At 30.6% G+C, this 16725-nt stretch overlaps 1 protein-coding gene across 2 annotated transcripts in view; it reads left to right on the top strand.

Annotated features, from left to right (window-relative positions):
- Positions 1 to 16725, top strand: part of LOC129958684 (adhesion G protein-coupled receptor L4-like) — a 54238-nt gene that overhangs the window by 11317 nt on the left and 26196 nt on the right. For both annotated transcript variants that reach the window (XM_056071329.1, XM_056071330.1), the window contains exons 2-9: positions 2857 to 3096; positions 5971 to 6185; positions 7973 to 8141; positions 9482 to 9596; positions 10561 to 10676; positions 11930 to 12033; positions 14258 to 14527; positions 16529 to 16649. In XM_056071329.1, the coding sequence (XP_055927304.1) occupies positions 2857 to 3096; positions 5971 to 6185; positions 7973 to 8141; positions 9482 to 9596; positions 10561 to 10676; positions 11930 to 12033; positions 14258 to 14527; positions 16529 to 16649 (1350 nt within the window). The remainder of the gene's footprint in view (positions 1 to 2856; positions 3097 to 5970; positions 6186 to 7972; positions 8142 to 9481; positions 9597 to 10560; positions 10677 to 11929; positions 12034 to 14257; positions 14528 to 16528; positions 16650 to 16725) is intronic.

Below are 16725 nucleotides of genomic sequence, written 5' to 3'. Positions count from 1 at the left end.
TGGATGCAGGTAGCTGTCAGGACAGATCTTCTGTAGTATTTTGTCTGTTTCTTTGAACACTGATACCAAATACCAATCGTCTTGAGACCTTGTAATCAGGAAATGATCTTCCTTCTTCTTACATTTTCTACCTTTTAGTATCACTGCCATAACTTAGTTATGACACTCTAGGCCAATCCCGATTCCTGGGATACTTCCACGTACATCTGGGCATCTTCTAACCAATCTACTATTTTGCCACGTAACGAATCGCTCATGGGATCTTTTCTTTTGAGTAATAGCTAGTCCTATTTGGTAAATCCAGTTTACGTACTAGTTTTTAACTACAGTATATCCTACCAAGGACATTCTTTACAAAATCCAACAATTTCCCTGTCTCTTAAGTAGTTCTTTACCATTTAATGGGTCATATCATTTTGAAAAACAAGCATGTCACTCCAGAAACCATGTGCAGTTTTATTTTATTACGAACTTTTACTTAAATTTGAATCTTTTTTGGATCGTTAAATACCCTCAGTTTAAGGACGTGAATGTAAAATTTAATTAAAGGACTTACCAATCAGTTTTTTTCTTCAAAGGTTTTATATACCGTTGGAATAACTTTCTCTAACTAAATCAAAATATATTTTTATTATTGAGATACACAATAAAAATTTATTACAATACCGTTCCTATCAGTACATCGTTTATACTTATTTATCATTCATATCCCTTCATTTAAAAGATTAAAAAAACTTTATATAGTCGCAGATAGTCTTTAGAACTTTGCCTATTCTGAACTTCTAACAAACCGATTACTTCTTTATGAGATCAATTACAATTGTTGTATTATTTCATTAATTAAGTGAAAAATTAGTGTACTTCTCTTGCAGTTGAAATTGAACATGATGATTGCGTATGTTGTTGAAACTTTTGGTATCTTTATAACTTTTTTTTAATTTTTTTTTTATTTTAAGATTTCAGAGGCATTGAAGCAACATTATATTCCATAGTTCCCCATTAATAAAATAATAATTCCTTCATTAATTTGAAAATCCATAAACCTTTAAAATATTTAATTTTTTATTATCGTTCGACTCCATGAGCCAAATAATATATTCTTATATTGTGTGGCAAAAACTAGTATTCAATTACATCGTGAGCCAAGAAACGACAGTTTATCATTTTGGACATAAGTCGTTTTGGACTGGTTCCGTGAACAACGTACTAAACAATTTGTACTGCATTTATATTTTCTTTTCTGTATTCTGCTGTATTTAAATGTTTCCACAATGCAGAGATTAAAAAAATACTAATTATTTTATTTTTTTATGAATTAAATAAATAATTCCTCAACAATCAACGTTTTGTTGTTCAATTTTTTTTTTTTTTCATTTTTTTTTTTTTCAGAGTTGTAGTTTTTCAATAATCAACATATTTGAAGCAGATATAGTTTTATAGTAGTAAATATATATATATATATATATATATATATATATATATATATATATATATATATATATATACATACTAAACAATGAAACCACTTTACCAGGGAAGACCGGATCAGCGAAAAAAATCTTTGAACTCATTTTGAAAACAAATAATTAAAATTCAATGAATGAAGATGTTTTGATCATTCTTCTTTAAAATCAGAAAGTTATATTCGGAAAATCACTTCAGAAATTGAAGAATTTAATGTTAGATGCAGAAATTTTAATTTTAATTTTTTAAATTTTTGGGAAAAGTTAATAATTTTTGAACATTTCTTAAAATTCAGTAAATTGTATCAGTAATCCAAAACAAATTTCTTTAGAATGACAATTGTTTTGTTTGTTTTTTTCGATTTAAAGATTTTTCTCCGCGATTATTAAAAAACTCTACTAAGAGGAAAATTACGTGCGAAAAATCATCCAAAACAACATAAAATAATAAATTAAAAAAATCCTAAATTAAATTTTAAAATTCAGGCTTCGAGATGCATTGAATTATTTTTACAATTATCTGTTTATAAATTTTATCGCTGCGAGTGCGATAGATTTGCCTGGACATACGCCAACACAGATAGAAAGATATATACATAAACACTTTATGTTATACGTATAGATAAACGTTAGAAAACACACTCAGCTAGTGGGAAACATGAGGGGCTAAAAATGCGCATGTAAATTTTTCAACTTGAAAAATTACTTACGGGAGATAATTAAATATAATGAATTGAAGAACACTTCGAAATATATAGACTGTAGACATTAAAAGAACGATAAATTTTATTATCTGTTATCAGTCAATGTAATAATGAAAAATAATCCAATAATGAAATTAAACTGATTTTCCAATATTTACCATTAGCTTAATGATGGATATTTTGTATTTTTTAAACAAAAAAAAATTTTTTTTGATGGAAAGTCATTTGGATATGTACGTAAATGATGCTATAACTTAAAAGGATGTTTTCATTACCATTTAACCATTTCAAAAACTTTTATATTAGCAAGGACTTTAGTTCATTATTATCTTGTGAAATTTTGATCGGTTTTTAAATTATTTTTTTCACTTCAGTAGACGATAAATGCACTATCAACCTTTTTTCCGTTAAATTCATGAATATTGTCGTTATTACATCATTACTATCATCATTTTTTTTCATTTAATTCATAAGTATTGTTGTTATTTTATTGGAAGATGATAATTGATTCTATTATTTAAAAAACTGCTGGAATTTTTATAGCTTTCACTGTTTACTTTAATTTTTATAGATTTCAGAATTACTATTCAATTACAAATTACTTTCGACGCCTGAAAATAAAAATTTATTTAAAAATATATCTTAGGATTTAACTAGGTAAATGTTTTCAAAGATTTTCCTTCTTATAGAACTTCAAGATATAAAACGCAAATGGGACGAATGTTGCGAAACCAATATCTGCATTCGAAATTCTTGCTATACAGTAGAACTCCGAGCTTCTGGTTGGGCTGCTGTTAGACAAAGATGTCAAGGACGGTACCCAGATTGGCCGTTTGCTGTAGATATATTTCGAATTCAAGATGAAGAGGATATTGGAATACTCACCAAAATGTTACAGGAATCCCAGCAATATTCAAAAGATGCTTCATGTATGTATTTTCTTTTAGTGGATTCTGTGAAGTTAGACCATTAATTCTCTGTTAATCGCAATTGTTTCATTCTTAAATAGACCGAATTTATAAATAAAATCTATTTTGTGGCACTTTCATTTGGATTCGATAATTTCTTCTAATAACAATAATTATTATATTTAATGAGTATTCTGTACAAAATATTCTAATTGTAATAATGAGTTAAAAACATCCCATAGATGGAAATTTTATGCGTATCTATTCGATATTGCGACTAAAGGATTAATAGTGCTTGTTAGATTGAACAGTAAGAACAGATAATATTCAAAATGTTTTTCAGAGAAATACACGCTTTGCCATAATTTAATTTACAATTTGTGTTAAAAAAGATTCATTTCAATTGAGCAAGTCATTTTACTTATTAGTGCCAAAAATTAAATTAAATTTCGCCATTTTATGACATTTTAGCTGTAAATATAAGTTAATTATAAAAACATTTTAAGCAAAACATTTAATTCTTCTAATCAATTTTATTTTAAAAATTTAATTTATTTTTTAACCTTTAAGTTTAAATTGCTTTAGTTTAATTGCTTCTAACCTGAGCAGAGCTTAAAAATTGTAACTACAACTCGGCTTGTTTCTTTTTTTAATCTAATTATTTTGCAAAAACACTGACAATCACAATAATGAAAGTATAATATGAAAATTAAAGCAAGTTTTATTTACTTATGATATTTTTGAAGCAACGCAATGTTCTGGCTCTTTTCAAACAGACTGAAAAATTTAATATAATAACTATAAAAATATCACATCGAATTTTCATTCAGATCTAGACTAAAAAGATAAAATGCTGGTGCCCATATTCTTACATATATAGGGGATTTACAAAAAAAATCAGTATTTGGAATTATGTAACTTTAAAAAAGTATTAATAATACTCTTCGGTGTAATTGGGTAAAGAATATGTTAAATTTTTACTCCCAAACTTCTACTTTTTCCATATGAAACATCAAACACATTCTACCATTCAACATTATGATGAAGGAAGTTGCATTAAGAGACGCTAGAATGGTTAATAACACTTTTACTGAGTTCTCTTTAACGCCTGAAGGTAGAATGGGGCGACAGTAAAGATGTGTGTTACCCACCAAAAGGAAGAATTTTTAAAAATCCATTTTTGAGATAAACATTAAATTAATTGAAATGTTTCAATTCTTACAATTCTTTATTTTCATAAATGAAATACTTCTAGAAATATAGTGAGTTAAAACTGGATAATTATTTTGCAATTACTCTGTATTTATTACGAATCCCCATCCAGAGAGTCGAACTTGAAGAGGTGGCACGTGGAGCTGCTCAGTGGTGGAATATTCACCGGTCGGCCATCCACAACCCTTTTGATGCTGAGCAGTTCAGCAGTGGCTGAGTGATCTAATGCACATTCTGTCTCCATTTGAATGTGTGATGCTTCTTTTTTTTTAATTAATTCATTCATATAAATGCTGGTGAAAACGTTTCTCCCACGTCTTTCTTTAAAGGCAATGGAAAAAACCTCTTGGGTCTCGAAAACGAGATTCAACATAGAATTAACTCAACAACATTAGCAATCGAGTAAACACCTATACAGAGCGGCCGCGGTGGCCTGGTGGTAAGGTCTCGGCTTTGGAACCAGAGGGTTTCAGGTTCGAGACCCAAATCCACCGAAGAACCGTCGTGTAAGCGGGTCTGCTGCACGTTAAACGTCCTCCCGCTGGTGTGGCGTGTTGTGGAAAGGGGGTGCCAGCTCAGGGGTCATCCTCGTCGTCTGACCGCGGTTCAAAATTACGAGGTCCGTCCCTAAATAGCCCTAGTGTTACTTTAAAAAGGGACGTTAATATAACTAAGTTAAACCTATGTAGAGCTTCATTAGCAGATTTCAGGGATGCTTTCTCAAATACAGCTATTGGAATATATCACTAATTTTTCTAAACCAAGGGTGGGCAGACTTTTCCAGGATATGGGCTACTTCGAATTTTTTTAAGGTGTTACGGTCCACCCAGTAACGTAGAGGTGTGGTGAGCTAAAAAAAAGTTCTGCAATATTTATTATAACTTAATAATAAATACGGAAAATGTACTTAAACTATATAACCACAAATATAATAAGATACAAACTTAATAATAACAGCCACAAATATAATAATATCAAATGATGCGTTTAATATCAAACAATTCAAAATACATTAAAAAATAAATAATTTTCATCTAAAATTAGTTCTCGTAGTTATAGTTAGTAGAAGACTTAGTCTGTATACTTTCCACCAAATCTTGAATATCTTAGTTTATAATTACTAACTGCTAATTTTGCACTGGATTCTAAGTGTTCGTCTGTGAGATGGGAACGATATGTTATCTTAATTATATTTATCATTGAAAATGTAGATTCACACAGGTAAGTAGTGCCAAAGAAAGATGTTAAAGGATTTGCAACTTTTTTTAAAAATTAGGATACTTTATACTTCGTCCATTAGATTCCAAAAGTTATTCTTCAACTCTGAACTACGTGCTTTTAAAATTATTTCATTTTGAAGGAGAAAAACTTCGTTTTCCTCAAAAGAAACAGAGAATATATCATTTAAAATAAATATGTTTATTTAATATGCGAGTCTTACGTCTTAGTAAAGGCGATCACTCCAAAATGTATTGGTGGTCCACCGGTCGATCGCGATCGACTTAATTCTTAACCTTTATCTAAACTGTCCTTTCTTGACATGTATTTATCTATCGTAAATTGCATAACTACCTACATTCAGTCTTCAGCCAAAATGTATTTATCTTTTGGTTGTTGTTGTTGATGATGATATCATTAGAACCCATATTTGGTTGTATACATTTTCTCTTGTTATGATGTCAGCACTACCCAGAACAGTTTGGACAAGTGGGACTAAATGTCCCAAGACGGGAAATAAAGGATCCGTAATGGTTAACCGCTGGACTTCAACAAATCACCCATTCCCGGATTGGTTACAAGCTAAAGTCGAAGAGGCATCTGAAGAATTGGATGAAGGATGCAAGTTTCTTGTTGTATATCCTGCTCCAAGCACCTCAGATATTAAGTATGATTTTCAGGTAAAGTAATTCATGCTTAACTTTATTTTATTGAAGAGAAATGATTAATAATGAAAGTAGTGAAGTTGAATTTAATTTCTTAATATATTCCGTACATTGAAATCGAACTAATGAATTATAGAGGCAAGGAAATATATTGACACTATTTGTAAAAACAATTAAATGCTATGAATGGATTCTGTTAAATACTAACAAAAAATTAACAAGTTAATAAATCTATCTTAACGACTGTCTCTATATAACTACTACTAACGAATGTTTTCTTGAATCCTCTTGCCAGAATAACAAGCCTTAAATTCGCAAAAATATTTTGAAACCAGATGGGATGAGGCCCCTCTGTCAGGAAGAGGGCAAATTTTTTCACAGTCAAAATCTGTAATTAGTCTTTACATTGCAGCCGCCATATGAAGAAGTAGTGGGACGGGGAAGGGATGTCGTTTTTTTCTTTTAAAGTAGCATAACACTTTATGAAACATCTGCATTGCTTCTTCCATAATGGTGATGCCTTTAACATGAAGAATGGTCCACCTGTTCTGCAACTATACGCAGTCTTGGGAGTACAATGCAACGGATGTGTTGATTGTCAACGAAATTTAGTTTCTAGGTAATTAATATATTTATGAGGGTTTTTCTTAAACTGTACAATTTACCTATCTTTCTAGAACTGGCTAGCAAGGAAAAAAACATATTCAAAAATTCCAGATAATTTTTACCCACTATAATGATTCAGCATAAGCAAGTCCGTCAATAGATATATGCTAATAAAAAATAAATATAGTTAATCACTTAATAAACTAACGTGCCTTATTATTTTCTGTATTCATACCTGCTTGCTTTAGATATGTGCAGGTTTTATTAAGGTGGGAAGGGGAAAGAATTTAGAAATGGAATGGCTCGAAAAATTATAATTCCAATAATTTCTGCAAACATCATTATCATTATATGAAAACAATTTTTGCAGTTTTATTAAAAATGTAATTCATTAAAAAAAAATTTGAGCAACAATTAAAAAAGTTTTTTAACCCATTTTATAATATCCTTCAAAGCAGACATAAAAAACTATAATTAATCAAGTATATTTTCATTTGTTATTGTAGTAATTATTTTGATTAAAGGATATTTCACTTCTTTTTAAAATGATTTTCTAATATTTAAGGATATTTATAATTTTGATTATCTTGTTTTATTGCTTTTTTGGAAACATCTGAAAAAATACCACCTTTTATTTATTAAAAAGTGCTGAATCCATAAAGAAGTATGTATATAACTTCTTAGTGATTCAGAATGTATGCAAATAAAAGATTTCTCTTATGAGAAAAAAGTCAAGATAACTCACGTTTCTAAAATGCAATTTTTGTTTAAAAATTCTGCTCATAATTATTCATTTATTCTCTTCTGCATTTTTAAACACTTTTATTTAATTTTATTCGTTTCAAGTTTGTAAGGAAGTAAAAATACAACTAAGTTCTTACTCGCTTTCTGAGAAACTAGAGTTTTGAAATTTTGTGCACTTGTGTATTATAGATGGCAATACACTATTTTGCTATTTTAGATCCAAATTATAACATAATTGAATTTGATTCCATGTGAATGGTGCTTCCTGTTAATGATTTCGAGAGAAAGTAGATTTCATGATTGTGTAATATTTATAATTATGAATTATATATAAGAGAGTAAAAAATAAATGAAATAAAGATAAAGAATTTCTATTTTTAGTACACTAAAAAATGTTCTTTTAAAAAAGTGTTTTCATTCTTATTAGATTTCAATTTTCTCATACTTTTCAGGAGCAAACAGCTCGCCACCCGGCGATTTGTGAATTCGTATTTCCTGGGGAAGTTGATAATAACAAATGGAATGAAACAGACTTTTTTTCAACGGATGAAAACTTTTCTTCTGGAACAGTCACAAGAGGAGATAATTTCAAAACGAGTACAACATCGAAGATGATAAAAAGTAAAAATGCTTTGCACTAATCAAAAGTTCCCATCTAAAAACTTTAAAATATAACGGCATGTTCGCATGTCAGATTTCATCCTTTTCAGAAAAAATACTCTGCCATCTCTGGTTTCATTCTAACCATCTGATAATGACTCAAAATGGTCAGTTCAAGTGACTCCATAATCACGTGATACAAATCACTTTGTGTGGTATTTAACATTCAATTGCATGCTGTATCATGATATGTGGAGACGTCAAGCCTTTTTTTCTCTTGCCAGATGTACATTGGATTTCAGAATTTAATTGGTGTGACTCGTTAGCAAATACTCTTTTGTTTAGCTTAATTCTTTAACAATCATGCGACGTTCTTGTTTTCTTATATATATCTAATAAAAACGCCATACGAAAATAATTGCAATCAGGATTATTTTTATTATTTTTATTTATGTTTATTATTTATTTATAATTTAATTTTTTTATTTTATTTCTTGAAAATATGATGCTCAAATTAAACCGATCGTACATTTATTATTTTACGATTAATGAATATCATCCGCTTCATACAGTCAGAAAGACGTACGATGAACGATGTAATTTGTAATAATTAATTAAACACGACTAAACGCATAATCACAGTATGTGAAAAAATGAACCTTGAATAGATCAATCCAAAGAGAACCACTATTCCAAGACAAGGTCACAAAGTATAAAAAAAACTTTAGCAACACATATTTCATATTGATTATTGATTATTAAGATGCAAAAATAATAAAGTAAACTAGCTTGATTGTTATATTTTATCAAAGTTTAATAAAATATTTTTTTCATTAGCAGTGTCTTAGGTGCATGTCCCAGGTCTTTTAATATCATCTAAAGTATCTACATTTAAAATTTCATAACTTGGTCAATTTTAAACGCAGAAAAAAATGGGGCTTTTTTTCTTAAAATATTATTGGTAAAGAATATTTTTCTAAAATTTAAATTAATAGGGTAGGAGAACTATATAAAAATTTAGATTTCGTAATTTTTTTTAGCATTGCACTTAATGATTCAGACATCAAAATATAATTATTTATTTCATATAAAGTATTTTTCTAGTTGAAAGTGTAAGCCTACCTCCAATGGCTTAGAAGTTGATTGTTGGGACACGATTACAGTAGATACTCTGTATAAGCCTTTAAACAATCTCAAAATATTAATAAAAATAAAATATAAATATAATTTAGATTTTTGAAATTATACTCCACTTCATTTGAATTTTCTAACAAAATATTTTATTTAAATATTATGAAAACAAAGAAAGTGCTTAACAGTGCATTTCTGAAGTTTTGCAACTAGATTTTTATATATTTCAGGCAAGACCCTGAATCCAGCAGAAAGCTCCCATTGGACTTCGGAAACACCACATCATTTTACAACAGTGCCGAATCGAGTGACGTCAAGTTCCCCTCCTGACGAGGAGTCGCATCAGTAAGAAAGGTTTTTTTTTTTTTTTTCGTTTTATTTCACGTATAAAAGAAAACAGGAATTAAGTTCTTAAATTTTCGAATTGAAAGCCAAATGTATATTCGTTGTTCTATCAAATGTCGCATATCAAAAACCATACCTTGTAAAATATACGACATTTTGTAACAACATATAAAAATCACATGTGATATACAACAGTTTAAGAGTAAATGGAAGGAAGCAAATGTATAAAATATTGTGAAGTGCTTTGTATCAACACATTTTTTTTTGGGGGGGGGAGGAGACTTGACATGTGACATATTGATATAACAGTAATTGTTAACATTATTTGTTTTTGCTTTAAAATATGATATCTTTTGTAACAGGGCCAATAAGACAATTTTTTGCTTTTAGAAATAATAAATCTTATGTTTGTTTGTTTTTTAAGAATCATCTATTGCAATGAAATCAACTTACTTGACGTCACTATCACGAGATAAGCGCAACTGTACGTGTCATATAACAACTCACCATACACTGAGCATGTGCTGTGCGGTGACGTCACTTTTTCCTGCAAGTTGCGTAGTAAATAGTCATGTGATCATGAAATGATTCCAATTTTCTTTTCTTTTAGTGAATCTACAATATTCGACTTCATCTGTACATTGAAATTCATCTATTTTTAAAAAGTTGGGACATTACTGGGAATAGTTAATTATTGTTATTTTTGTGGGAAATAATGTCTTTTTTGTAGCTTAGAAAGTTGCCCTTTATATAGAAAATATAACCATCACATTTTGTTTTTAATTAAATTTTAAAAGGATTTCGAAATTAAAGAGGTATATAGTTCAGAAAATACTTTTAAAATTGTATTTTTATTAGAAGTGTCGAAATGAGATATTAATTTTTATGAATATACATAAATATTTCTATTATTATTCTTGTTCATCAAAAAAAAACTCATTATCATTTTGTTTCATTCCAATAGGACTATTACTACAAAGCTGTCTAGATTTTGTCATGGAAGGTTTGAAGCTGGAATTTACTGGCCCGATGCTGCCCCAGGAGAAACAGTTAATAAAAGTTGCCCCGAAGGGATGACAGGTAGGGAGCTAGGTTTTTGCCATGGTCTTATTCATTAAAAAAAATCCAGTATCATAATTTCAAATGCCATGTTTTGTATGTATAGAAGAAGAGCTTATTGTGTTTAGTTATAATAACACCTTATTTGAAATTACATGTGAGCTATTTTATTATTTAGATTCTAACAACGAGTTCCACACTTGAGCGTACACACCACAGTACAAAATCCTAGAAGACCTATGCCTGACCTTTGACAGTAACTTTTACCAGGCAAAAGTACATACTGGATTTTTTGTGGAATTGTGTCTAAAACTATTAGTTATAAGTATTCCCGAAGCTTTACTACCAGGCCGCTATTGCCTCATATAAAAGAAGTTAGGTAAATGCATAAACCATAAAAGAATTAAGAATTCATCGCTCTGTTTGGGAATCTGAAAACTGAAATACAAAATTCCCACAATAACAACCCAAGTATTGTGACTGGTTAAAAAAATTAGCCCCACCTGCTCTTTTGGTGGAAATACGCTCCATCATTGAGAGGCGTTCGAAACAAGTATCGGATCTTCTGTAGAATTGTGTCTAAAACTCTTGGTTATATGAAATCCGGAAGTCGTATACCTTACTTCCAGGCCACTGTGGCCTCATGTAAAAGAAGTTGGGGAAATGTATAAACCATAAAAGAATCTCTCGCCCTGCTTGAGAATCTGAGCAATGAAAGACAAGATTCCCACGATAACAACACAAGTATGGGTTAAGTTAAAAATAAAAAATAGCCCCCACCTACTCTTATGGTGGAAGTAAACCTCATCGCGGAGAAGTGGACAAAACAACCACATAATCAATACTGCACATTCCAAGAGAAACTGCTTAGTCGGTTCAGAAATTATCTTCTCCAAACATCATATTCCCATTATGAAAACAGCATATATTTCATAAAAGGATGACATGATTCATATAATGGCAGTACACTCACAATAATAGTGAATTTTGCTTTTGTAGAAAACTGGATTCTGTTTTTAAAAAAGTATAGATGAGTTTTGAAATATAAAATAACATTTGTGGCCTTCATAATGTTTAGAAAAGTTTTTAGTTATTAGTGTAAATTCAAACTTCCTGAAACTGTGATAAATGTGACAACGATTTCTTTCTGAGAAAGCAAGCTATGATATTAAAGCATCTTATTTCAATTACATTTTTTTTAAATTATACTAATATTTTTTTCTTTAAATTTGCATTAAATGAGTCAGTCTGATCTCGGACAAAATTCTTTTTAGGTTATGCGCAGTGGACATGTAATGAAGAAACACTACATTATACTCCTTCAAGACCTCATATCCAAGATTGTAAGCACATTTGGATTACGAACTTAGAAGACGATGTAAGTTATATTGTCAAATATTTCGGAATAATTCATTTGTATATAATAGTTAATATGCAGGCTCATTAAATGTAGTACATCATATGTTCGATATGATTTTCGGAAAAATTAATGTGGAATTCTCTTTAATGAAAACTCCAGACGCTTGTTTTCTAAAAATAGTTTATTGACTTTCATGAAGATTGATTAACCCATAATATTATTTATCATCATCTGATTCCATGTAAGGGTTTGGAAGCAATCACTCTACATTTTATTATCAAAAATATATCTTTATTCCACACACAACGACATCGCACGCCTTGTCGCCGGGAGCTACTCTCCTGTATTCCTACGCGCTCTCTGAGAGGCAGGAGCACTGAGTCATGCTGCGCCTCAAAACCATTTGATGATTAAAGGAGATAAAACACACGTCACAATTTGGCACGCTCTCTCCGAGAGAATTAGAACAATCGTTACAATTTTTAAGTTTTAATAAACTAGCTTTTTAGTTTATTTTGATCTTCATGCCTTTATAAAACTACTCTTCTTTCAATATTTGTGACAAAAATACATTACTGGTTTTCATGATGTCGCTTTGAACTGGCTTCCAGGATATTTGTATGTCCCTTGCCAAGAATGAGCTTGTGTCCCTAGAAAAAGGTTTTAAGAAAATATGTTTTGACGATGCATTTCAGCTATCCGTGATATAGCTCAGGTAACTTCCATGGAATATTTTGTCATTTGATGCGAAGGGATTAGCCAGTATTTTAAAAATAGAGAAGATATTTACACACTTTTAGAACGATTTCGATTAAGAACTTTTATAAAATAAATTTTGGGGCATAAAAATTTCGGACAGCAGCGTATTATTTGAAATCAAAAGTACTGTCAACTACTTTTAAATTTATTCTTCTTTTAAAATATCGCATATAAAAAAAGTGCTTTACATTGTGCTTTTCGAAGAGAAATTTTCCTAATCCATAATATAAAAATGTTCCAAAACGCATGATATTAAAATTTGAAAGTGTAAAATAAGCAACATTATTAATCGAAAAGATGTAAAACCGTCATTATTATTATTTCTACATGAAAGGGAAGTTCCAAATGAAAACACTGAAAAAAAGTACATAGTGTTTCAAATATTCATAAAAAATTCGCTGGTAACAAGAGAAAATTGAACGACGTAATCAGTTGCGAAGACTTTAAATACACCTGGAGCAGCCCTAAATAAAATGATAAGCCAAGATTTTTAATTTAAAAAAGCTTCAATCTTAAGATTCACTAGCTTTTAGGCTTCATCTAGCTTACAATTCACTTCATCTAGCTTAATTAGCTACTAGCTTCTATGCTTTAGGCTAGCTAGCAATTGGGCGCAGAACAGTTTGTCGAATCTGTATGAAAAATATTTAACAGGTCAAAAAATGAAAAGCATAGTGATTCTTGGTGAAACATGGTATTACGTAAATGACTGCAAACGAAAATCTAGTTACTATCGAAAACGAAGAGAAAAATTGTGCAGTCCCGGTTCCGTCAATGCAAAGAAAGTTTCAATCAGGGGTTATGATTGTCGCAGAGTCCAACAATAGGAAATTAAAAATAAGAAAAGTGAAAAAAATCAACTCAGCGTCAAGGAATAGCTTTACGTTCGATGTTTATAGTAAAAAATTCTATTTCTTTATCCCAATAACTTTCAAAGAGTAAAACTTCATCAAGGCAAAGCTACACTATACCTTTGTCTTGATGAAGTACCACTGCATTCCTTGAAAAAAGTAAAAGTGATATATATTTATATATTTGCGAGTATCTTAACATTTAGCATTTGTTGTATTATGCCTTTGATTTGTTGAAAAGAACTCTTTCTAAGCGCAAACCCATCAAGATTGATGGACTCTGGAAAATAGTAGAAAGGGACTGAAAATCAATACCCTTGGAAATTTAACGAAAAGCTCTTCTATCTTGGAAATCACGACGCAGCGATGAAAAAATGAAAACAGATTTAATGTCTAAAACTTTTGCATTTTAAACATTGATTATACAGCTCCGAAATACTTCTTAAAAAGTATAAACATTCGTTGTACATACAGTAACGAGGCGCTTAAGTTTTTATGCACATCCTAAATGATCTAGAATGAAATTAATGAAAACAATAAATATCATTTAGCAATTAACAACTAAACGTTTTGTAAATTATTGCTTAAATAAAAAAAATTATGTATACGAAGTATTTTTACACAATATTTAGGTCAAAGAAGGTGCAGATGCTATTTCGATATCTGAGAGATTGGCTAACGAAACAAAACATCAAGTTATGTCGCATGGAGATATAACAGCTTTGGTTGACCTTTCCACAAAAATTCTTGCCTTGTACTTCTCACAAACAGGAGATAAAGATAATGAAGTGAAAGGAAAACAAGAGAAACCATTATCATACAATTTTACTGAATCTATGGTGGCATCCATGAGTAACATGCTCAGAGCTGAAATTAAAAGAGCGTGGGAAGTTCTGCCTGAAGTAAGTGATCTTTTAATATTACAATTATTGTTGAGAGTTATATTGCAAACCTATGAATATTTTTAGGCCTGTTTCAACATGACTGAGATTGTAAACTAAATAAGCAGGGATGTAGTCCGTAGGTTCCATATGACAAACAGGCCATATGGTACATATAGGTTCATATGGCAAAGAAAATTGATTTCGGAATATAAATATGCACTATATTCCGTTTAGTTATAATTACATTTATTAAAGCTCATCTGCCATGATATTTCACAATAAAACACTTTAATACTAAAAATAACATGATTCTTATGGAAATTATATTGTTTATAAATTGTAAACATTTTATACAACTTGATAAGGAGAAAAAATATTTGTGCATTTGCGATAATTATCTTGAATCTTGGAGCCTAAAATTAGATATATAGTCAAATTTTCTGAATTACTTGGTAATTTTATAGTTTAAAAGAAAGTTATTGCTTTCCGATATTGTTTTTAAGCGTGAAGTACTCGTACTAGACAATTGCATTATATAACAAAACAAAATTCTATAATCGTTTTTTATCAGAATCATAATAATTTTGCTTGACAGGAACTGGTGAAAGAAAACGGTCTTCCTACCCTATTTCAAAGCATTTATTTGCAATGAAAAAAATATCATTCTCTAGAATTACAATAATATTTAGTAATAGTTTAAAAAGTGATAATAAGAAATAAATAACCATTCTGTTTAAATATGCTGAACGCTTGAATTACCGGACAACAGATAATAATTACACTAGAGCAGTGAACATCACAAAATATTTTCCGTTACTAGTTTTCCTAGCACAGTTCTCTCGCAATGAAGTATATCCTATCATCGACAAATTATTACTCGACTACTCGACAGTTCTCTCGCAATGAGTTATATCCTATCATCGACGATGGAAATGCTTATCAGCTTCGCCATTATTTATTTGCTTCCAAGGTAAGCAAAAACCTGTATATTGAGTTGCGAGTATCAATAATTAATCAATAAATGATTGCAGCCACAACGAACCTAATGTCTTGCTTTAGTATCCGGGTTGCTGCATGAAAGAGTTACCGAAAGGTAAACAGAAGTATTGCGGTATTGTACTAAGAAAAGTTTAAGCTTTATTTTGAAGATTAAAAGTGAATATTTGAGTAGTTTATTGCAAACATGAATTATCATAATCGACTACTCCAATCGGTCCTGAGACACACAGAAAAAGTCTGAATGACAAGAACGCCGCGACAGCATTGGCGGTAACTATAGTTGAGTTCTATGGGCCATCATGGGCCAAGATACAAACCCTCTCTTATGCACGGTTCCGACGGGACGGGCACGCCTTATGTCCGGCGCATTTTGCCCTCTTTCCCCGCACTTGTGAGTTTCCAGGGTTCTTTGATGTCTGTTCATTTAACCAACAGCTTGTGGGAAGCTTCCAATCGACGTCCAAAGGCAAGAGTGGTCCTACAATGGGCATATGGCAGATTTACGACCATGTCCGTAAAGGCAATGGGCCGTCGGAAAGGACCTTTAGGAGGCACGTCTCGTAATTGATAGGGGGTAGCCAACCCCATACCACTTCTATACCCACCAGCGTGACGAGAACCGACCACAATGCCAAAAGCTTCTCAGCCGCATATCTGAGGAGCCCCCTTGGAAACAATCTTCAATGTATAAAAAATCTTTATATTTTTAAAATTATATATTTAATTTTGAGAAAATATTTCTACCGTCTGCGTTTTATTTTTGCCGTTCAATCAAATACATACTCGTGAATGTGACTTTCGATAACGCAATTAGCATTAATCCTATTTTTTTTCTTTCGGTGCATACATTTGCCAATATCTCAGAATAAATTAACACAGATGTTCTGAATTCACTTGAGACATTCTCAAAAAGAAAAAAAAAATTTATCAGTAGTAGAACAGTGAACAGATTATATTTGACACCATTTCGTTTGAATATATGAAATACTGTTTAGATTTTAAAATGTAAATAATTTACAGATTCATCAAACTAGAGCTGCAAGTCAAATTCTGAAACTTGTGACAAGCATGGGTAGTCACCTAAGTTGTACTCGAAAATCGGACGATAGTTTGCAATTCACAGTTGCTGCAGAAAACATTGGTATATTTTTGTGTTGATTTTTTGTAATTTTTTATTAACATACATTTTGATTATTTTATCGATGTGTCGTATTTAA

The sequence above is a fragment of the Argiope bruennichi genome, chromosome X1 (assembly GCF_947563725.1).
Source record: "Argiope bruennichi chromosome X1, qqArgBrue1.1, whole genome shotgun sequence".
NCBI lineage: Eukaryota > Metazoa > Arthropoda > Arachnida > Araneae > Araneidae > Argiope > Argiope bruennichi.
Note: the sequence above shows the minus strand (reverse complement) of the source record. Positions and strands in the feature narration are given on the sequence as shown.